Source organism: Vidua macroura, chromosome 33 (assembly GCF_024509145.1).
Source record: "Vidua macroura isolate BioBank_ID:100142 chromosome 33, ASM2450914v1, whole genome shotgun sequence".
Lineage (NCBI taxonomy): Eukaryota > Metazoa > Chordata > Aves > Passeriformes > Viduidae > Vidua > Vidua macroura.
Genome location: NC_071603.1, coordinates 1,251,918 through 1,268,146, shown reverse-complemented (window position 1 = coordinate 1,268,146; position 16,229 = coordinate 1,251,918). Strand labels below are relative to the sequence as shown.

Genomic DNA, 16,229 nt, shown 5'->3' with positions numbered 1-16,229 from the left:
GTTCTTGGGAGGGGGTGAGGGTTGTGTTTGTGCCTTAGGGGGTTAGGGGCACCCCAAAATCTCTGGGGAGGGGGTGAGGGTTGTGTTTGTACCACCCTTAGGGGGTTATGGGGGCATTGGGGCACCCCAAATGTTCTGGGGAGGGGGGTGACAGTTGTGTTTGTGCCACCCTTAGGGGGTTATGGGGCACCCCAAAATCTCTGGGAGGGGTGAGGTTTGTGTTTGTGCCACCCTTAGGGGGTTATGGGGGTGTTGGGGGCACCCCAAAAGTTCTGGGAGGGGGTGAGGGTTGTGTTTGTGCTGCCCTTAGGGGGTGTTAGGGGCACCCCAAAAGTTCTGGGAGGGGGTGAGGGTTGTGTTTGTGTGACCCTTAGGGGGTTATGGAGGGGTTAGGGGCACCCCAAAAAGCTCTGAGGAGGGGGGTGAGGGCTGTGTTTGGTCCCTCAGGGGTTTTAGGGGTTAGGAACACCCTAAAAGTTCTGGGGAAGGGGTGAGGGTTGTGTTTGTGCCACCCTTAGGGGGTTATGGGGCACCCCAAAAGTTCTTGGGAGGGGGGTGAGGGTTGTGTTTGTGCCTTAGGGGGGTTAGGGGTACCCCAAAATCTCTGGGGAGGGGGTGAGGGTTGTGTTTGTACCACCCTTAGGGGGTTATGGGGGCATTGGGGGCACCCCAAAAGTTCTGGGGAGGGGGTGATAGTTCTGTTTGTGCCACCCTTAGGGGGTTATGGGGCACCCCAAAATCTCTGGGAGGGGTGAGGTTTGTGTTTTGTGCCACCCTTAGGGGGTTATGGGGGTGTTGGGGGCACCCCAAAAGTTCTGGGAGGGGGTGAGGGTTGTGTTTTGTCCCTCAGGGGTTTTAGGGGTTAGGGACACCCTAAAAGTTCTGGGGAAGGGGTGAGGGTTGTGTTTGTGCCACCCTTAGGGGGTTATGGGGCACCCCAGAAGTTCTTGGGAGGGAGTGAGAGTTGTGTTTGTGCTGCCTTTAGGGGGTGTTAGGGGCACCCCAAAAGTTCTGGGAGGGGGTGAGGGTTGTGTTTGTGCCACCCTTAGGGGTTATGGGGGGCGTTGGGGCATCCCAAAATCTCTGGGAGGGGTGAGGTTTGTGTTTGTGCCTCCTTCAGGGGGTTATGGAGGGGTTAGGGGCACCCCAAAAGTTCTGGGAGGGGGTGAGGGTTGTGTTTGTGCTGCCTTTAAGGGGTATTAGGGGCACCCCAAAATCTCTGGGAAGGGGTGAGGGTTGTGTTTGTGCTGCCTTTAGGGGGTTATGTGGGGGTTAGGGGCACCCCAAAAGTTCTGGGGAGGGGTGAGGGTTGTGTTTGTGCCACCCTTAGGGGGTTTTGGGGGTGCTGGGGGCACCCCAAAATCTCCACGGGGGGGGTCTGATGTCCATTTTTTGGCCCCCCAGGGCATCACAGAGGCAGAGGAGGAAGGGTTGGAGCTGCAGGGGAAAATCTCAGGGAATTTTTATCCCTCTCAGGGGATCATGGAGGAATTGTGGGTGCTGTGGGCACCCCAAAATCTCCACGGGGGGGGGTCTGATGTCCATTTTTTGACCCCCCGGACATCACGGAGACAGAGCAGGAATGTAGGGAGGGATGCGACAGAACTGGGGAGAATCTGACAGAATTTTTTATCCCAGTCACAGCATCAGGAAGGGATTGTGGGTGCTGTGGGCACCCCAAAATCTCCATGGAGGGGTCCAGTGTTCATTTTTTGACCCCCCCAGGGCATCACGGAGACAGAGCAGGAATGCAGGGGGGGATCTGACAGAATTTTTATCCCAGTCACAGCATCAGGAGGGGATTGGGGGTGCTGTGGGCACCCCAAAATCTCCACGGGGGGGATCTGATGTCCGTTTTTTTGGCCCCCCCCAGGGCATCACGGAGGCGGAGCGCGAGGCCTTCGAGCTGCTGCCCGACGACGAGCGGCAGTGTGACAAGTGCAAGACCACGTGTTTCCTGTCAGCCCTGGCCTGCTACGACTGTCCCCAGGGCCTCGTCTGCCTCTACCACATGGACGACCTCTGCAAGTGCCCCCGCAGCAAGCAGTACCTCAGGTGGGGGGCTGGGGGGCTTGGGGGGGCTGGGAGAGGGGGTTGGAGGGGTGGGAGAGGGGTTTGGGAAGGTTTTGAATGGGATTTGGGGGCTGGGAGAGGGGTTTGAATGGGGTTTGGTGGGGTGGAATAGGGGGTTGAGGACTGGGAGATGGATTTGGGGAGTGGGAAAGGGGTTGGGGGATGTGGAGAGGGGGTTGGAGGGGTGGCAGAGGGGATTGGGGGTGGTTGAATGGGGTTTGGGGGGGTGAGAGAGGGGTTTGGGGACTGGGAGATGGATTTGGGGGGTTGGGAGAGGGGTTTGGGGGGTTGGGAATGGGGTTGGGGGACTGGGAGAGGGGGTTGGAGGGGTGGGAGATGGATTTGGGGGATGGGAGAGGGGTTTGGAGGGGTTTAAATGGGGTTGGGGGGGGTGGGAGAGGGGATTGGGGGGGGGGTGAGAGGGGTTTGGGAGGGTTTGAATGGGGTTTGGGGGGGGTGGGGAGCGGTTTTGAGGGGGTGGAAGAGGGGGGTTGGGGTCCAGGAGATGGATTTGGGGGTTGGGAGAGGGGGTTTTGGGGGGCTGGGAGATGGGTTTTGGGGTTGGGATGGGGTTTGGGGGGCTGGTGTGCCCTATAACAGGATGTGGGGACGTTTCAGGGGGGCTGGAGGGTCTCAGTGGGCCCCTGGAAAGGGACGTGGGGATGGTTTTGGGGGGCTGGGGACCAGGGATGTGCCCATGGGGGTGGTTTGGGGGGGGGTCTGTGAGATTTGGGATGGTTTTGGGGGGCTGGGGACTTGGATGTGCCCTTGGGGGGGACATGGGGGTGGTTTGGGGGGGGGGGGGGTCTGTGCGATTTGGGATGGGTTTTGGGGCCCTTGTTGTGACCTTGGGGACACACATGGGGTTGAGCTGGGGGGTCTGTGGGTCCTGGTGTGACCCTGGATGAAGTCCTGGCTGTGATTTGGGGGTGCTGAAGATCTCGGGGTGTCCCTGGGGTGGGGTGGGGGGGGGGGGACACAGCCACAACCTGGGGTCTCACCTCCGCCGATTTGGGGCGTCTCTCTACCCCTCACCAGCCCGGAATCCACCCCCCATACCCCATGAGCTCAGCCTGGGGGTCCTGTTTGTACATTCTGGGGGGGGTCGTGGGTGCACGGGGGGGGCTCCCAGTGACCCCCAGTGCCCCCCAGGTACCGCTACACACCTGGACGAGCTGCCGGCCATGCTGCACAAGCTCAAGGTGCGCGCCGAGTCCTTCGACACCTGGGCCAACAAGGTGCGCATCGCCCTCGAGGTGGAGGACGGCCGCAAGCGCAGTGAGTGGGGGGTCCCGGGTGGGGGTTTGGGGGGCTCTAAAGGGGGGGTTTGGGGGCTCAGAGCTCAGCCCTGACCCCCTGGCTGTGCCCGGCCAGCGCTGGAGGAGCTGCGGGCGCTGGAGTCGGAGGCGAGGGAGCGCAAGTTCCCCGAGAACGAGCTGCTGCACCGCCTCAAGGGCTGCCTGGGCCAGGCCGAGCGCTGCGTGTCCGAGGCCCTGGGGCTCATCAGCTCCCAGGAGACCGGGTGTGAGTGTCCCCAGCTGTCCCCAGAGTGTCCCCAGAGTGTCCCCAGCAGCTCAGTGTCACCATCATGGGGCGCTCTCCCTGTGTGTCCAGCCCGAGTCTCAGCGTGCTCTGTTTGCTGTCCCTGTTGTGCTTCTCGGTGTCCCTGTCCTGTCCCCTGTGGGTCCTGGACACTCCTGTGTCCCTGTCCTGTCTCCTGTGGGTCCTGGACACTCCTGTGTCCCTGTCCTGTCCCCTGTGGGTCCTGGACACTTCCATGTCCCTGTCCTGTCCCCTGTCCATCTTGGACACTCCTGTGTCCCTGTCCTGTCCCTAGGGACACTGGACAACTTCGTGTCCCCATTCTGGTCCCTGTAGACTTTCCATCAGTCCCCATGTCCCCCATCCCTGTCCCTGTGTCCCTACAGTGTCCCAGCAGTGCCGCTGTCCCCTCGGTGTCCCCTCGGTGTCCCAGCAGTGCCGCTGTCCCTGCAGGGTCCCTGTCCCCTCGGTGTCGCCTCAGTGTCCCCTCGGTGTCCCCTCGGTGTCGCCTCAGTGTCCCCTCGGTGTCCCCTCGGTGTCCCCTGGTGTCCCAGCAGTGCCGCTGTCCCCTCGGTGTCCCCTCGGTGTCCCAGCAGTGCCGCTGTCCCCTCGGTGTCCCCTGGTGTCCCAGCAGTGCTGCTGTCCCCTCGGTGTCCCCTCGGTGTCCCCTGGTGTCCCAGCAGTGCCCCTGTCCCCTCGGTGTCCCCTGGTGTCCCAGCAGTGCCGCTGTCCCCTCGGTGTCCCCTCGGTGTCCCCTGGTGTCCCAGCAGTGCCGCTGTCCCCTCGGTGTCCCCTCGGTGTCCCCTGGTGTCCCAGCAGTGCCGCTGTCCCCGCAGGGTCCCCGCGCCGGCGCTGACGGTGGAGGAGCTGCGGGCGTTCCTGGAGCAGATGAACCAACTGCCCTGTGTCATGCACCAGATCGGGGACGTGCAGGTGCCACGGGGTCACACGCTGTCCCTTGGTGTCACACGCTGTCCCAGGGGTGTCACACGCTGTCCCTTGGTGTCACACGCTGTCCCAGGGGTGTCACACAGTGTCCCTTGGTGTCACACACTGTCCCTTGGTGTCACACGCTGTCCCTTGGTGTCACACGCTGTCCCAGGGGTGTCACACAGTGTCCCTTGGTGTCACACAGTGTCCCTTGGTGTCACACGCTGTCCCTTGGTGTCACATGGTGTCCCAGGAGTGTCACACGGTGTCCCTGGGTGTCACACGCTGTCCCAGGGGTGTCACACGCTGTCCCTTGGTGTCGCACAGTGTCCTTTGGTGTCACACTGTGTCCCTTGGTGTCACACGCTGTCCCAGGGGTGTCACACAGTGTCCCAGGGGTGTCACACGGTGTCCCAGAGGTGTCTCAGGAGTGTCACACAGTGTTCTAGGAGTGTCCCAGTGTCCCGGGGGTGTCCCAGCGGTGTCACAGTGTTCTAGGAGTGTCCCAGGGTTGTCACACAGTGTCCCAGTGCTGTCCCTCTGTGTCCCAGGGGTGTCACAGTGTTCTAGGAGTGTCCCGGGGGTGTCCCAGCAGTGTCACACAGTGTCCCAGTGCTGTCCCTCTGTGTCCTGGCAGTGTCACACAGTGTCCCAGCAGTGTCACACAGTGTCCCAGTGGTGTCACACAGTGTCCTGGGGGTGTCACACAGTGTCCTACCAATGTCACACACCGTGTCCCAGTGGTGTCACAGTGTTCTAGGAGTGTCCCGGGGGATGTCCCAGCGCTGTCCCTCTGTGTCCTGGCAGTGTCACAGTGTCCCAGGGGTGTCCCAGTGGTGTCACACAGTGTCCTAGTGGTGTCACACAGTGTCCTAGTGGTGTCACACAGTGTCCCAGGGGTGTCCCAGTGCTGTCCCCTCTGTGTCCTGGCGGTGTCACCACGATGTCCCAGGGGTGTCCCAGTGGTGTCCACACCAGTGTCCTAGTGGTGTCACACAGTGTCCCAGCGGTGTCCCAGTGCTGTCCCTCTGTGTCCTGGCAGTGTCACAGTGTCCCAGGGGTGTCCCAGTGGTGTCACACAGTGTCCTAAGTGGTGTCACACAGTGTCCCAGGGGTGTCCCAGTGCTGTCCCTCTGTGTCCTGGCGGTGTCACACGATGTCCCAGGGGTGTCCCAGTGGTGTCACAACAGTGTCCTAGTGGTGTCACACAGTGTCCCAGCGGTTTGTCCCAGCGCTTGTCCCTCTGTGTCCTGGCAGTGTCACAGTGTCCCAGGGGTGTCCCAGCAGTGTCACACAGTGTCCTGGGGGTGTCACACAGTGTCCTACCAATGTCACACCGTGTCCCAGTGGTGTCACAGTGTTCTAGGAGTGTCCCGGGGATGTCCCAGCGCTGTCCCTCTGTGTCCTGGCAGTGTCACAGTGTCCCAGGGGTGTCCCAGCAGTGTCACACAGTATCCTAGCAGTGTCCCTCTGTGTCCCACCGTGTCCCACGGCCGCCCCTGTCCCCGTGTCCCCCGCGCAGGCGCTGCTGGAGCGGGTGGAAGCGTTCCAGGCGGAGGCGCGGGCGGCGCTGGACGTGCCCCCCCCGGGCCCGGGGGCTCTGCAGGAGCTGCTGGAGCGGGGGGCCCGCCTGGGCGTCGAGGTGCCCGAGGGCCGGCGGCTGGAGCGGCAGCTGGCCCAGGCCGCGTGGCTGGAGGAGGTGACGGGCCACCCCCTGCGCTCCCCGCGGGGCCCGCGTGCCCCTGCCCGTCATGCGCGCCTCATCCAGGCCGGCCGCACCGTGGCCCCCAGCCCCGCCGTGGACGTGGCCATGGCCGAGCTGCAGGAGCTGCTGACCATCGCCCAGCGCTGGGAGGAGAAGGCTCAGATGTGCCTCGAGGCCAGGTCAGCGGGGAGGGACCCCTCCCCAGGGGGAGCTGGGGGGCTGGGGGTGTAGCCTGTGTCCCCTGGGTGGGGATAGAAAGGGGCTGGGGGCTGCCCTTGACGTGTCTGTGTGGGAAAATAAAGGGGCTGGGGGCCTGCCCCTCGTGGCTTTGGGGGGATAGAAAGGGGCTGGGGGCTGCCCTTGACGTGTCTGTGTGGGAAATAAAGGGGCTGGGGGCTGCCCCTCGTGTCTCTCATGGGTTATAAGGGGCTGTGGGCTGCCCCTCATAGCTTTGGGGGGATAGAAAGGGGCTGGGGGCTCCAGCCCATGGCTTCAAAGGGGCTGGGGGCTGCCCCTCGTGTCTCTCATGGGTTATAAAGGGGCTGGGGGCTTCTCATCATAGCTTTGGGGGGATAGAAAGGGGTTGGGGGCTGCCCTTCACATGTCTGTGTGGGAAATAAAGGGGCTGGGGGCTGCCCCTCATAGCTTTGGGGGGATAGAAAGGGGCTGGGGGCTGCCCCTTGACGTGTCTGTGTGGGAAATAAAGGGGCTGGGGGCTGCCCCTCGTGTCTCTCAAGGGTTATAAAGGGGCTGGGGGCTGCCCCTCATGGCTTTGGGGGGGATAGAAAGGGGCTGGGGGCTCCAGCCATGGCTTCAAAGGGGCTGGGGGGCTGCCCCTTGTGTCTCTCAAGGGTTATAAGGGGGCTGGGGGCTGCTCATCATAGCTTTGGGGGGGATATAAAGGGTCTGGGGGCTCCAGCCCATGGCTTTAAAGGGTCTGGGGCTGCCCCTCCTGTGTCTGTGTGGGAAATAAAGGGGCTGGGGGCTGCTCCCCACGTGCCCAGGAAGGAAATAAAGGGGCTGGGGGTGACTCTGTGGGAGGGGGATGAAGGTTTGGGGTTTGGCCACTCCTCAGGGGTTCCTGCCCTGGGTCTGGGGGTGTCGGGGGGTCTCGGGGTCCCTGGCTCTGACCCCCCCGCAGGCAGAAGCACCCCCCCGGCCACGCTGGCCGCCATCATCAAGGAGGCCGAGAACATCCCGGCGCTGCTGCCAACATCCAGGCCCTGAAGGAGGCCCTGGGCAAGGCCCGCGCCTGGATCGCCGACGTTGAGGAGATCCAGGTGGGCTCTGCGCCCCCACCACCCCCCCAGGGGGGCTTGGGACCCCCTGGGACCCCTCACTGCACACCCCTGAGTGCCTGGGCTGAACCCTTGGTCATCCTTGTGTCCCCATCCTGTCCCTGTGGACACTGACACCTCCATGTCCCTGTCCCCATGGATCCTGGGCATGGCACATCCTCGTCCTGTCCCCCATGGACAGTGAACCTGTGTCCCCATCCTGTCCCCATGGACACTGGATACGTTTTTGTCCCTGCCATGGACCCTGGACACTCCTGTGTCCCCATCCTGTCCCCCCTGGACACCTCCATGTCCTTGTCCCCATGGATCTCCCATTTGCCACCATGTCCTCATCCCATCCTGTCCCTGTCGCCATGATCCCATCCTGTCCCTGCCACCCATCTTGGCCCATTCCTGTCCCTGCCACCATGTCCCCAATCCTGTCCCTGCCACTGTGAGCCCATCCCTGTCCCTGCTGCCACCATGTACCCATCCTGTCCCATCCCTGTCCCTGCCACCATGTCCCCGTCCCTGCTGCCACCATGTCCCCACCATGTCCCCATCCCTGTCCCTGCTGCCACCATGTCCCCATCCCTGTCCCTGCTGCCACCATGTCCCCATCTTGTCCCATCCCTGTCCCTGCCACCATGTCCCCCACCAAGACCTCACCCCTGTCCCTCCCACATCCCCACCCACCCCCACGTCCCCCTCTCACCCCATTCCCGTCCCCCACGTGTCCCCACGCCACCCCGCCTGACCCCGTGTCCCCCCAGAACGGTGACCACTACCCGTGCCTGGACGACCTGGAGGGGCTGGTGGCCGTGGGCCGGGACTTGCCGGTGCGGCTGGAGGAGCTGCGGCAGCTCGAGGTGCAGGTGGGCACCGCGCACTCCTGGCGGGACAAGGCCTCCCGCACCTTCCTCAAGAAGAACTCCTGCTACACCCTGCTCGAGGTGGGTCTGGGGGGGGGGGGCTCTGGGGTGTTTTCTTTAGGGGGGGGGGTCCTGGCAGGGCGCTGACCCCCCCTCGGTGTCCCCCAGGTGCTGTGTCCCTGCGCCGACGCCGGCTCGGACAGCAGCAAGAGGCTCAAGTGGCGGCAGGAGCCGGGGTTGTACCGGCTGGACGCCGAGAGCTTGGGGCTGTCGGCGCAGGACCTGCGGGACCCCGGTGCTGTGGTGAGGAGTGGGGGGTGTGGGGGGCACCCCGGGACCCCCAGCGCTGGCACTGCTCCTGTCCCTGCTGCCCCACCCCAGGATTGGGGTGTTTGGGACATCCGACCTCGATTCCTGTCACTGCTGACGTTCCTTACTCCCTTTAGATTGTGGGGTTTAGGGGTTTGGGGTGGGGCACACCCTGTGACCCCCAACTCTATCCCCTCTCACCCCCCCCCTGCTTCTCCCCCACCCCAGATTTTGGCATTCAAGGGTTTGGGGTGGGGGGCACCCACATTTCCCCCAATCCCTGTCTCCTCTCACCCCCTGCTGTCCTCACCCCAGATCTTGGTGTTCGGGGGTTTGGGGTGGGGGACACCCACATTTTCCCAATCCTTGTTCCTTCTCACACCCCTCACGTCCCCAAATCGTGGCATTGAAGGGTTTGGGGTGAGGGGCACCTACGTTTCCCCAATCCTTGTTCCTTCTCACACCCCTCAGCTCCCCAGATTTTGGCATTGAAGGGTTTGGGGTGAGGGGCACCCACGTTTCCCCAATCCTTGTTCCTTCTCACACCCCTCAGCTCCCCAGATTTTGGCATTGAAGGGTTTGGGGTGGGGGGGGCACCCACATTTCCCCCAATCCCTGTCCCCCCTCACACCCCTCACGTCCCCAAATCATGGCATTGAAGGGTTTGGGGTGGGGGGGCACCCACATTTCCCCCAATCCCTGTCCCCTCTCACACCCCTCAGCTCCCCAAATCGTGGCATTGAAGGGTTTGGGGTGGGGGGCACCCACGTTTCCCCAATCCTTGTTCCTTCTCACACCCCTCAGCTCCCCAGATTTTGGCATTGAAGGGTTTGGGGTGGGGGGCACCCACGTTTCCCCAATCCCTGTCCCCTCACCCCCCTCTCCCTCCCCCAGATCGTGGCGTTCAAGGAGGGCGAGCAGAAGGAGAAGGAGGGCATGCTGCGGCTCCGCCACGCCAACGCCCAGAAAGCCGCGCCACCTCTGCCAGGCCCGGGGCCACCATCCTGCGTGTGCGGGCAACCGGCGGGGCCGGGCATGCTGCAGTGCCAGCTCTGCCGGGACTGGTTCCACGGCTCCTGCGTGGCCTGGCCCCGCCTGGGCGCCCAGAAGCCCTCGCCGGCCTGGTGGGAGTGGGACGCCAAGTTCCTGTGCCCGCTGTGCCAGCGCTCGCGGCGGCCGCGCCTCGAGACCATCCTGGCGCTGCTGGTGGCCCTGCAGAAGCTGCCGGTGCGGTTGCCCGAGGGCGAGGCCCTGCAGTGCCTCACCGAGCGGGCCATCACCTGGCAGGACCGTGCCCGCCAGCTCCTGGCCTCGCCCGAGGTGGCCGGGCCCCTGGAGCGCCTGGCGGCCCTGCGGCACCGGCTGCACGGGGACAGCGACGGCGCCCTGCGCGAGGCCAGCCGCAACGAGCAGACCAAGGTGGGCATCGGGGCCGTTCGGGGGAATTATGGGGGTTTTGGGGGGAATTATGGGGGTTTTGGGGAGATTTAGAGGGAATTTGGGGGTGTCAGGGCCCCCGTGCGAGGCCAGCCGCAACGAGCAGACCAAGGTGGGCATCGGGGGCGTTTGGGGGAATTACGGGGGGTTTGGGGGAGATTTGGGGTAAATTTGGGGGTGTCAGGGTCCTGCGCGAGGCCAGCTGCAACGAGCAGACCAAGGTGGGCATCGAGGGGGTTTGGGGGATTTATTAGGGTTTTGGGGGAAATTGGGGGGGAATTATGGGGGTTTTGGGGAGATTTAGAGGGAATTTGGGGTGTCAGGGCCCCGTGCGAGGCCAGCCGCAGTGAGCAGACCAAGGTGGGCATCGGGGGCGTTTGGGGGGAATTACGGGGGGCTTGGGGGAAATTTGGGGGGAATTATGGGGGTTTTGGGGAGATTTAGAGGGAATTTGGGGTGTCAGGGCCCCGTGCGAGGCCAGCCGCAACAAGCAGACCAAGGTGGGCATCGGGGGCGTTTGGGGGGAATTACGGGGGGCTTGGGGGAATTTGTGGGGGTTTGGGGGAATTTGTGGGGGTTTTGGGGGGAATTATGGGGGTTTGGGGGGAATTTGTGGGGGTTTTGTGGAGATTTGGGGGAGATTTGGGGTGTCAGGGTCCTGTGTGAGGCCAGCCACAATCAGCAGACCAAGGTGGGGATTGGGGGGTTTTGGGGGGAATTATGGGGTTTTGGGGAGATTTGGGGGAAATTTGGGGTGTCAGAGTCCTGTGCGAGGCCAGCCGCAGTGAGCAGACCAAGGTGGGCATCGGGGGCGTTTGGGGGAATTATGGGGATTTTGGGGGGAATTATGAGGGTTTTGGGGGAATTTGTGGGGATTTTGGGGAGATCTGGGGGGAATTTGGTGTGTCAGGCCCCTGTGCAAGGCCAGCCACAACGAGCAGACCAAGGTGGAAGGGTCTAGGGGGCAATGCGGAGGTGTGGGGCAGGTTTTGGGGCTCCAGGGCAGGTCTGGGGGTTATGGGGTGGTTTTGGGGCTGGGGGAGGCTGAGCCCCCCAGAACACCTTCCCTCCGTCCCCCCCCAGGTGTCGGTGGAGAACGGGGACGCCCCCAGCCCGGAGAAGAACGGGCCCCTGCCCTCGGGTGAGTGGGGTCGGGGCCTCGGGGACCCGCTGGGATCCAGCAGATCCCACTGGGGAGGGACACAGGGGTCCGGGGATCCCCCGGGAGCACGGGGGAGATGGGGATCCCCCGGATCCCTGGGGGGCTGGAGAGTTCTGTGGATCTGTGGGGGTCCCTGCAGTGTCCCCATGTCCCTGTGGTGTCCCCACCATGTCCCTGTGATGTCCCTGTGTCCTTGTGATGTCCCCACGGTGTCCCCACCATGTCCCCACCATGTCCCTGTGGTGTCCCCACGGTGTCCCCGCAGAGCTGGAGGTGCTGAGCACACCCTGTGTCCCCATGTCCCTGTGTCCCCGTGATGTCCCCACAATGTCCCCATGTCCCTGCAGAGCTGGAGGCGCTGAGCACACTGTGTCCCCTGTGGTGTCCCCACCATGTCCCTGTGGTGTCCCCACAATGTCCCCATGTCCCCGCAGAGCTGGAGGCGCTGAACGCACCCTGTGTCCCCATGTCCCCATGATGTCCCCACCATGTCCCCATGTCCCTGTGGTGTCCCCACAACATCCCCACACTGTCCCTGCAGAACTGGAGGTGCTGAGCACGCTGTGTCCCCATGTCCCTGTGGTGTCCCCATGATGTCCTGTGGTGTCCCCACCATGTCCTGTGGTGTCCCCACGATGTCCCCATGTCCCTGCAGAGCTGGAGGCGCTGAGCCACAGCGGCAGGGGCCGGTGCTGGAGCTGGCTGAGGGGACACGCTGTGTCCCTGTGGTGTCCCCACCATGTCCCCATGTCCCTGTGGTGTCCCCACGATGTCCCCATGTCCCCGCAGAGCTGGAGGCGCTGAGCGCGGCGCTGCCGCGGCTGCAGGGGCCGGTGCTGGAGCTGGCCGAGGGCACGCGGCGGCCGCTGGAGGAGCTGATGATGGAGGGGGACCTGCTGGAGGTGACGCTGGACGAGGCCCAGAGCATCTGGCGGCTGCTGCAGGCCACGCGCCCGCCCCCGCTGGCCCTGTTCCGCCTGCTGCTCGAGGTACGGGCACCCCAAAACTGCCCGGGACCCCAAACCGCCCTGGGGTACAGAGCACACCCCCAAACCTCCCTGGGGTACAGAGCACACCCCCAAAACTGCCGGGGGACCCCAAACCTCCCTGGGGTACAGAGCACACCCCCAAAACTGCCGGGGGACCCCAAACCTCCCTTGGGGTACAGAGCACACCCCCAAAACTGCCCCAGGTACCCCCAAAACCTCCCTGGGGTACAGCACACCCTCAAAACAGAGCACACCTCCAAAACTGCCCCAGATACCCCCAAAACCTCCCTGGGGTACAGAACAAACCCCCAAAACTGCCCCAGATACCCCCAAAACCTCCCTGGGGTACAGAACAAACCCCCAAAACTGCCCCAGGCACCCCCAAAACCTCCCTGGGGTACAGAGCACACCCCCAAAACAGAGCACACCTCCAAAACTGCCCCAGATACCCCCAAAACTGCCTGGGGACCCCAAAACCTCTCCGGGTTAGAGAACACCCCCCCAAAACTGCCTCAGAGTCCCCCAAACCCTTCCTGGGGACTCAGAACCCCCCAGAACTGCCCCAGACACCCCCAAAACCTCCCTGGGGTACAGAACAAACCCCCAAAACTGCCTGGGGACCCCAAACTCTCCCTAGGGACTCAGAACCCCCCCAAACTGCCCCAGAACCCCCCAAACCTTCCCCAGGGGTACAGAACCCTCGTGCCCTCTTCCTCATGGTGGGGCTCCCCAAAATCCCCTCTGGCGACCCCAAAACTCTCCCCATTCCCTTTCTTTACCCCTTCCCACCAACTCCTCGGGGTGAAGACCCCCAAAACTTTTTGGAGACCCCCCAAATCCCTCCTTCCACTGCTGTTCCACCACCTCCCCCTGCCCTGGGCACCCCAAACCCGCCTTGCCCTGGCAGCCCAGCCCCTCCACTCCCAATTTTGGGGTGGCTGATGGGGTGTTCCCCCCCCCCCCCCCCCCCCCAAAAACTCCAGCTGGAGCAGGCGGAGCGTCGGGGGGCTCGAGCCCGCGGCCGTGACCCCGAGAGGCGCCGGAAGCGCCGGGCAGAGCGGGGGCACCTCCCCTCCCTGGCCAAGGAGGAGCTGGAGCCAAAGAGGAGTCGGGGGCCCGAGGGGGGGGACCCCCGGGACAGCCCCACGCCCGGCCCCCAGACCCCGGGGGTGAGCGCGGGGGGGGGTTTGTGGGGTACAGAAGGGGTTAATGGGGGGATTATGGGGTACAGAGGGGGTTCATGGGGGGATTATGGGGTACAGAGGGGGTTAATGGGGGGATTGTGGGGTATAGAGGGGGTTAATGGTGCACAAAGGGGGTTAATGGGGGATTATGGGGTACAGAAGGAAGGGGTTCATGGGGGGATTATGTGGTATAGAGGGGGTTAGTGGGGGGTTATGGGGTACAGAAGGGGTTAATGGGGGGTTATGGGGTATAGAGGGGGTTAATGGGGCACAAAGGGGTTAATGGGGGGATTGTGGGGTACAGAAGGGGTTAATGGGGGGTTATGGGGTATAGAGGGGATTAATGGGGTACAGAAGGGGTTAATGGGGGGATTGTGGGGTATAGAGGGGGTTAATGGGGCACAAAGGGGGCTAATGGGGGGATTGTGGGGTACAGAAGGGGTTAATGGGGGGTTATGTGGTATAGAGGGGGTTAATGGGGCACAAAGGGGTTAATGGGAGGATTGTGGGGTATAGAGGGGGTTAATGGGGCACAGAGGGGGTTAATAAGGGGATTATGAGGTACAGAAGGTGTTAATGGGGGGATTGTGGGGTACAGAAAGGGTTAATGGGGGGATTATGGAGTAAGAGTGGTCCAGGATGAAAATTTGGGAATTTATGGGGTACAAGGGTGAGTTACGGGGTGGGATTATGGGGTGAGAGGGGTCCAGGATGAAAATTTGGGAATTTATTGGTTACAGGGGTGAGTTATGGGGTTATGTGATGGGATTATGGGGTGGAAAGGAGTCCAGGATGAAAATTTGGGAATTTTGGGGTTACAGGGGTGAGTTATGGGGTGGAATTCTGGGGTGAAAGGGGTCCAGGATGAAAATTTGGGAATTTATGGGGTACAGGGGCGAGTTATGGGGTGGAGCCTTTGGGAGGGGGGGTTCCCCCAAAACCAGGGCTCAATGGGGTGCAGTAATTTTGGGGCTGTCCCCCCCTAACCCTGTACCCCAAACCCCCCAGGACTCGTGACGTGGAGCCCCCAGCTCGGACGGACGCGGCTGACACGGTGGGGATGGACTGGGGGGGGCCACCCCGGGCCTCCCCCCCAACCCTGAGACCCCCCCCCCCCCAAACCTCCCCAATTTGGGGTGAGGGGGGGAGGAGGAGGGGGGGGGTCTCCCCCTCCCCTCCCCCCCCCCCAGCGATGTAATTATTTGAGTTGTTTCTTTTGTATCGTTCAGCCCCGGGGGGGGGGGGGGGGGGGTTGGGTGGGCCACACACACAGCTGGGGGGGTCCCCCCCAAAATGGGGAGAAGGGGGGGCCCCAACCAGCACAGCAGGGCCAGCCCCCCCCCCCCAACCACCACCACCCCTCCCCCACCGGGTTTTTTATAGGATTGGGGGGGTGGGGGTGGGGGAGGGGACGGATTTGGGGTCCCCCTGCCCCCCCCTCCCCCCCCCCGCCGACACTAACAAGTCTCGAGCTCTTTGTAGCGGGGGCGGGGGCGGGGGGGGGGCCTTATTTTATTGTATTATGATTTTTTTTTATTATTATTAAACTTTGGAGGTTAAAAGGGGAGGTCTGAGGTTATTGGGGGGGGGGGTCTGGATTTGGGGAGGGGTCAGAGTTATTGTGAGGGGTTTGAGGTTTTGGGGGGTTCAGGGATTTTGGGGGTTCAGGGTTCTTGAGTTCAGGGGTTTTGGGGGGTTTGGGTTTTTTGGGGTTCAGGATTTTGGGTGTTTGGGTAATTGGGGAGTTTGGGATTTGGGGGTCCAGGATTTTGGTAGGATTGGGGTTTGGGGGGTCCAGGATTTTGAGGGGTTTAGGGTTTTTTGAGACTTAGGAATTTTGCGGGATTCAGGGTTTCTGAGGGTTCAGGATTTTGGGGGGGTTCAGGGGTTTTTGGGGTTCAGGATTTTTAAAGATTCAGGGTTTCAGAGGGTTCAGGATTTTGGGGGTTCAGGGTTTTGGGGGGTTCAGGTTTCAGAGGGTTCAGGATTTTGGGGAGTTTGGGATTTTGGGGGTTCAGGATTTCTGGGGATTCAGGGATTCAGAGGGTTCAGGATTTGGGGGGTTCAGGGTTTTAGGGGGGTTCGGGGTTTAGGGGTTTTGGGGGTTCAGGGGTTTTTGGGGTTCAGGGGTTTGGGAGGTTCGGGTTTGGATTTTTGGGGGTTTTAGGGGTCCAGGGTTTTTGGGGGTTCAGGATTTGGGGGGTTCGGGTTTCAGAGGGTTCAGGATTTTGGGGAGTTTGGGATTTGGGGGGTTCAGGATTTGGGGGGTTCGGGTTTTTGGGGGTTCAGGATTTGGGGGGTTCGGGTTTTGGGGGTCAGGTTTTTGGGGGTTCAGGATTTGGGGGGGTCGGGTTTTGGGGGGTTCAGGGTTTTTTGGGGGTTCGGGTTTTTGGGGTTCAGTGTTTTGGGAGGTTCAGGTTTTGGGGGGTTCAGGGTTTTTGGGGGTTCGGGTTTTTGGGGGTTCGGGTTTTGGGGGTTTTTGGGGGTTCAGGGGTTTGGGTGGTTCGGGTTTTTGGGGGTTCGGGTTTTTGGGGGTTCAGGATTTGGGGGGTTCGGGTTTTTGGGGGTTCGGGTTTTTGGGGGTTCAGGATTTGGGGGGTTCGGGTTTTGGGGGTTCGGGTTTTTGGGGGTTCAGGATTTGGGGGGTTCGGGTTTTGGGGGTTCGGGTTTTTGGGGGTTCAGGATTTGGGGGGTTCGGGTTTTGGGGGTTTTTGGGGGTTCGGGTTTTGGGGGTTCGAGTTTTTGGGGG

The 16,229-nt window shown here is 62.5% G+C and overlaps 1 protein-coding gene across 1 annotated transcript in view; it reads left to right on the top strand.

Annotated features, from left to right (window-relative positions):
* LOC128821038 (lysine-specific demethylase 5C-like) overlaps positions 1 to 15,042 on the top strand; it is a 34,325-nt gene extending 19,283 nt beyond the window's left edge. The window contains 14 exon segments of the mRNA XM_054001904.1: positions 1,874 to 2,055; positions 3,226 to 3,238; positions 3,240 to 3,351; positions 3,448 to 3,595; positions 4,452 to 4,548; positions 6,068 to 6,429; positions 7,392 to 7,530; positions 8,301 to 8,480; positions 8,568 to 8,702; positions 9,603 to 10,127; positions 11,229 to 11,286; positions 12,097 to 12,296; positions 13,280 to 13,465; positions 14,489 to 15,042. Coding sequence (XP_053857879.1) covers positions 1,874 to 2,055; positions 3,226 to 3,238; positions 3,240 to 3,351; positions 3,448 to 3,595; positions 4,452 to 4,548; positions 6,068 to 6,429; positions 7,392 to 7,530; positions 8,301 to 8,480; positions 8,568 to 8,702; positions 9,603 to 10,127; positions 11,229 to 11,286; positions 12,097 to 12,296; positions 13,280 to 13,465; positions 14,489 to 14,497 — 2,346 coding nt within the window. The 3' untranslated portion in view covers positions 14,498 to 15,042.
* Positions 15,043 to 16,229: the final 1,187 nt, after the last annotated feature.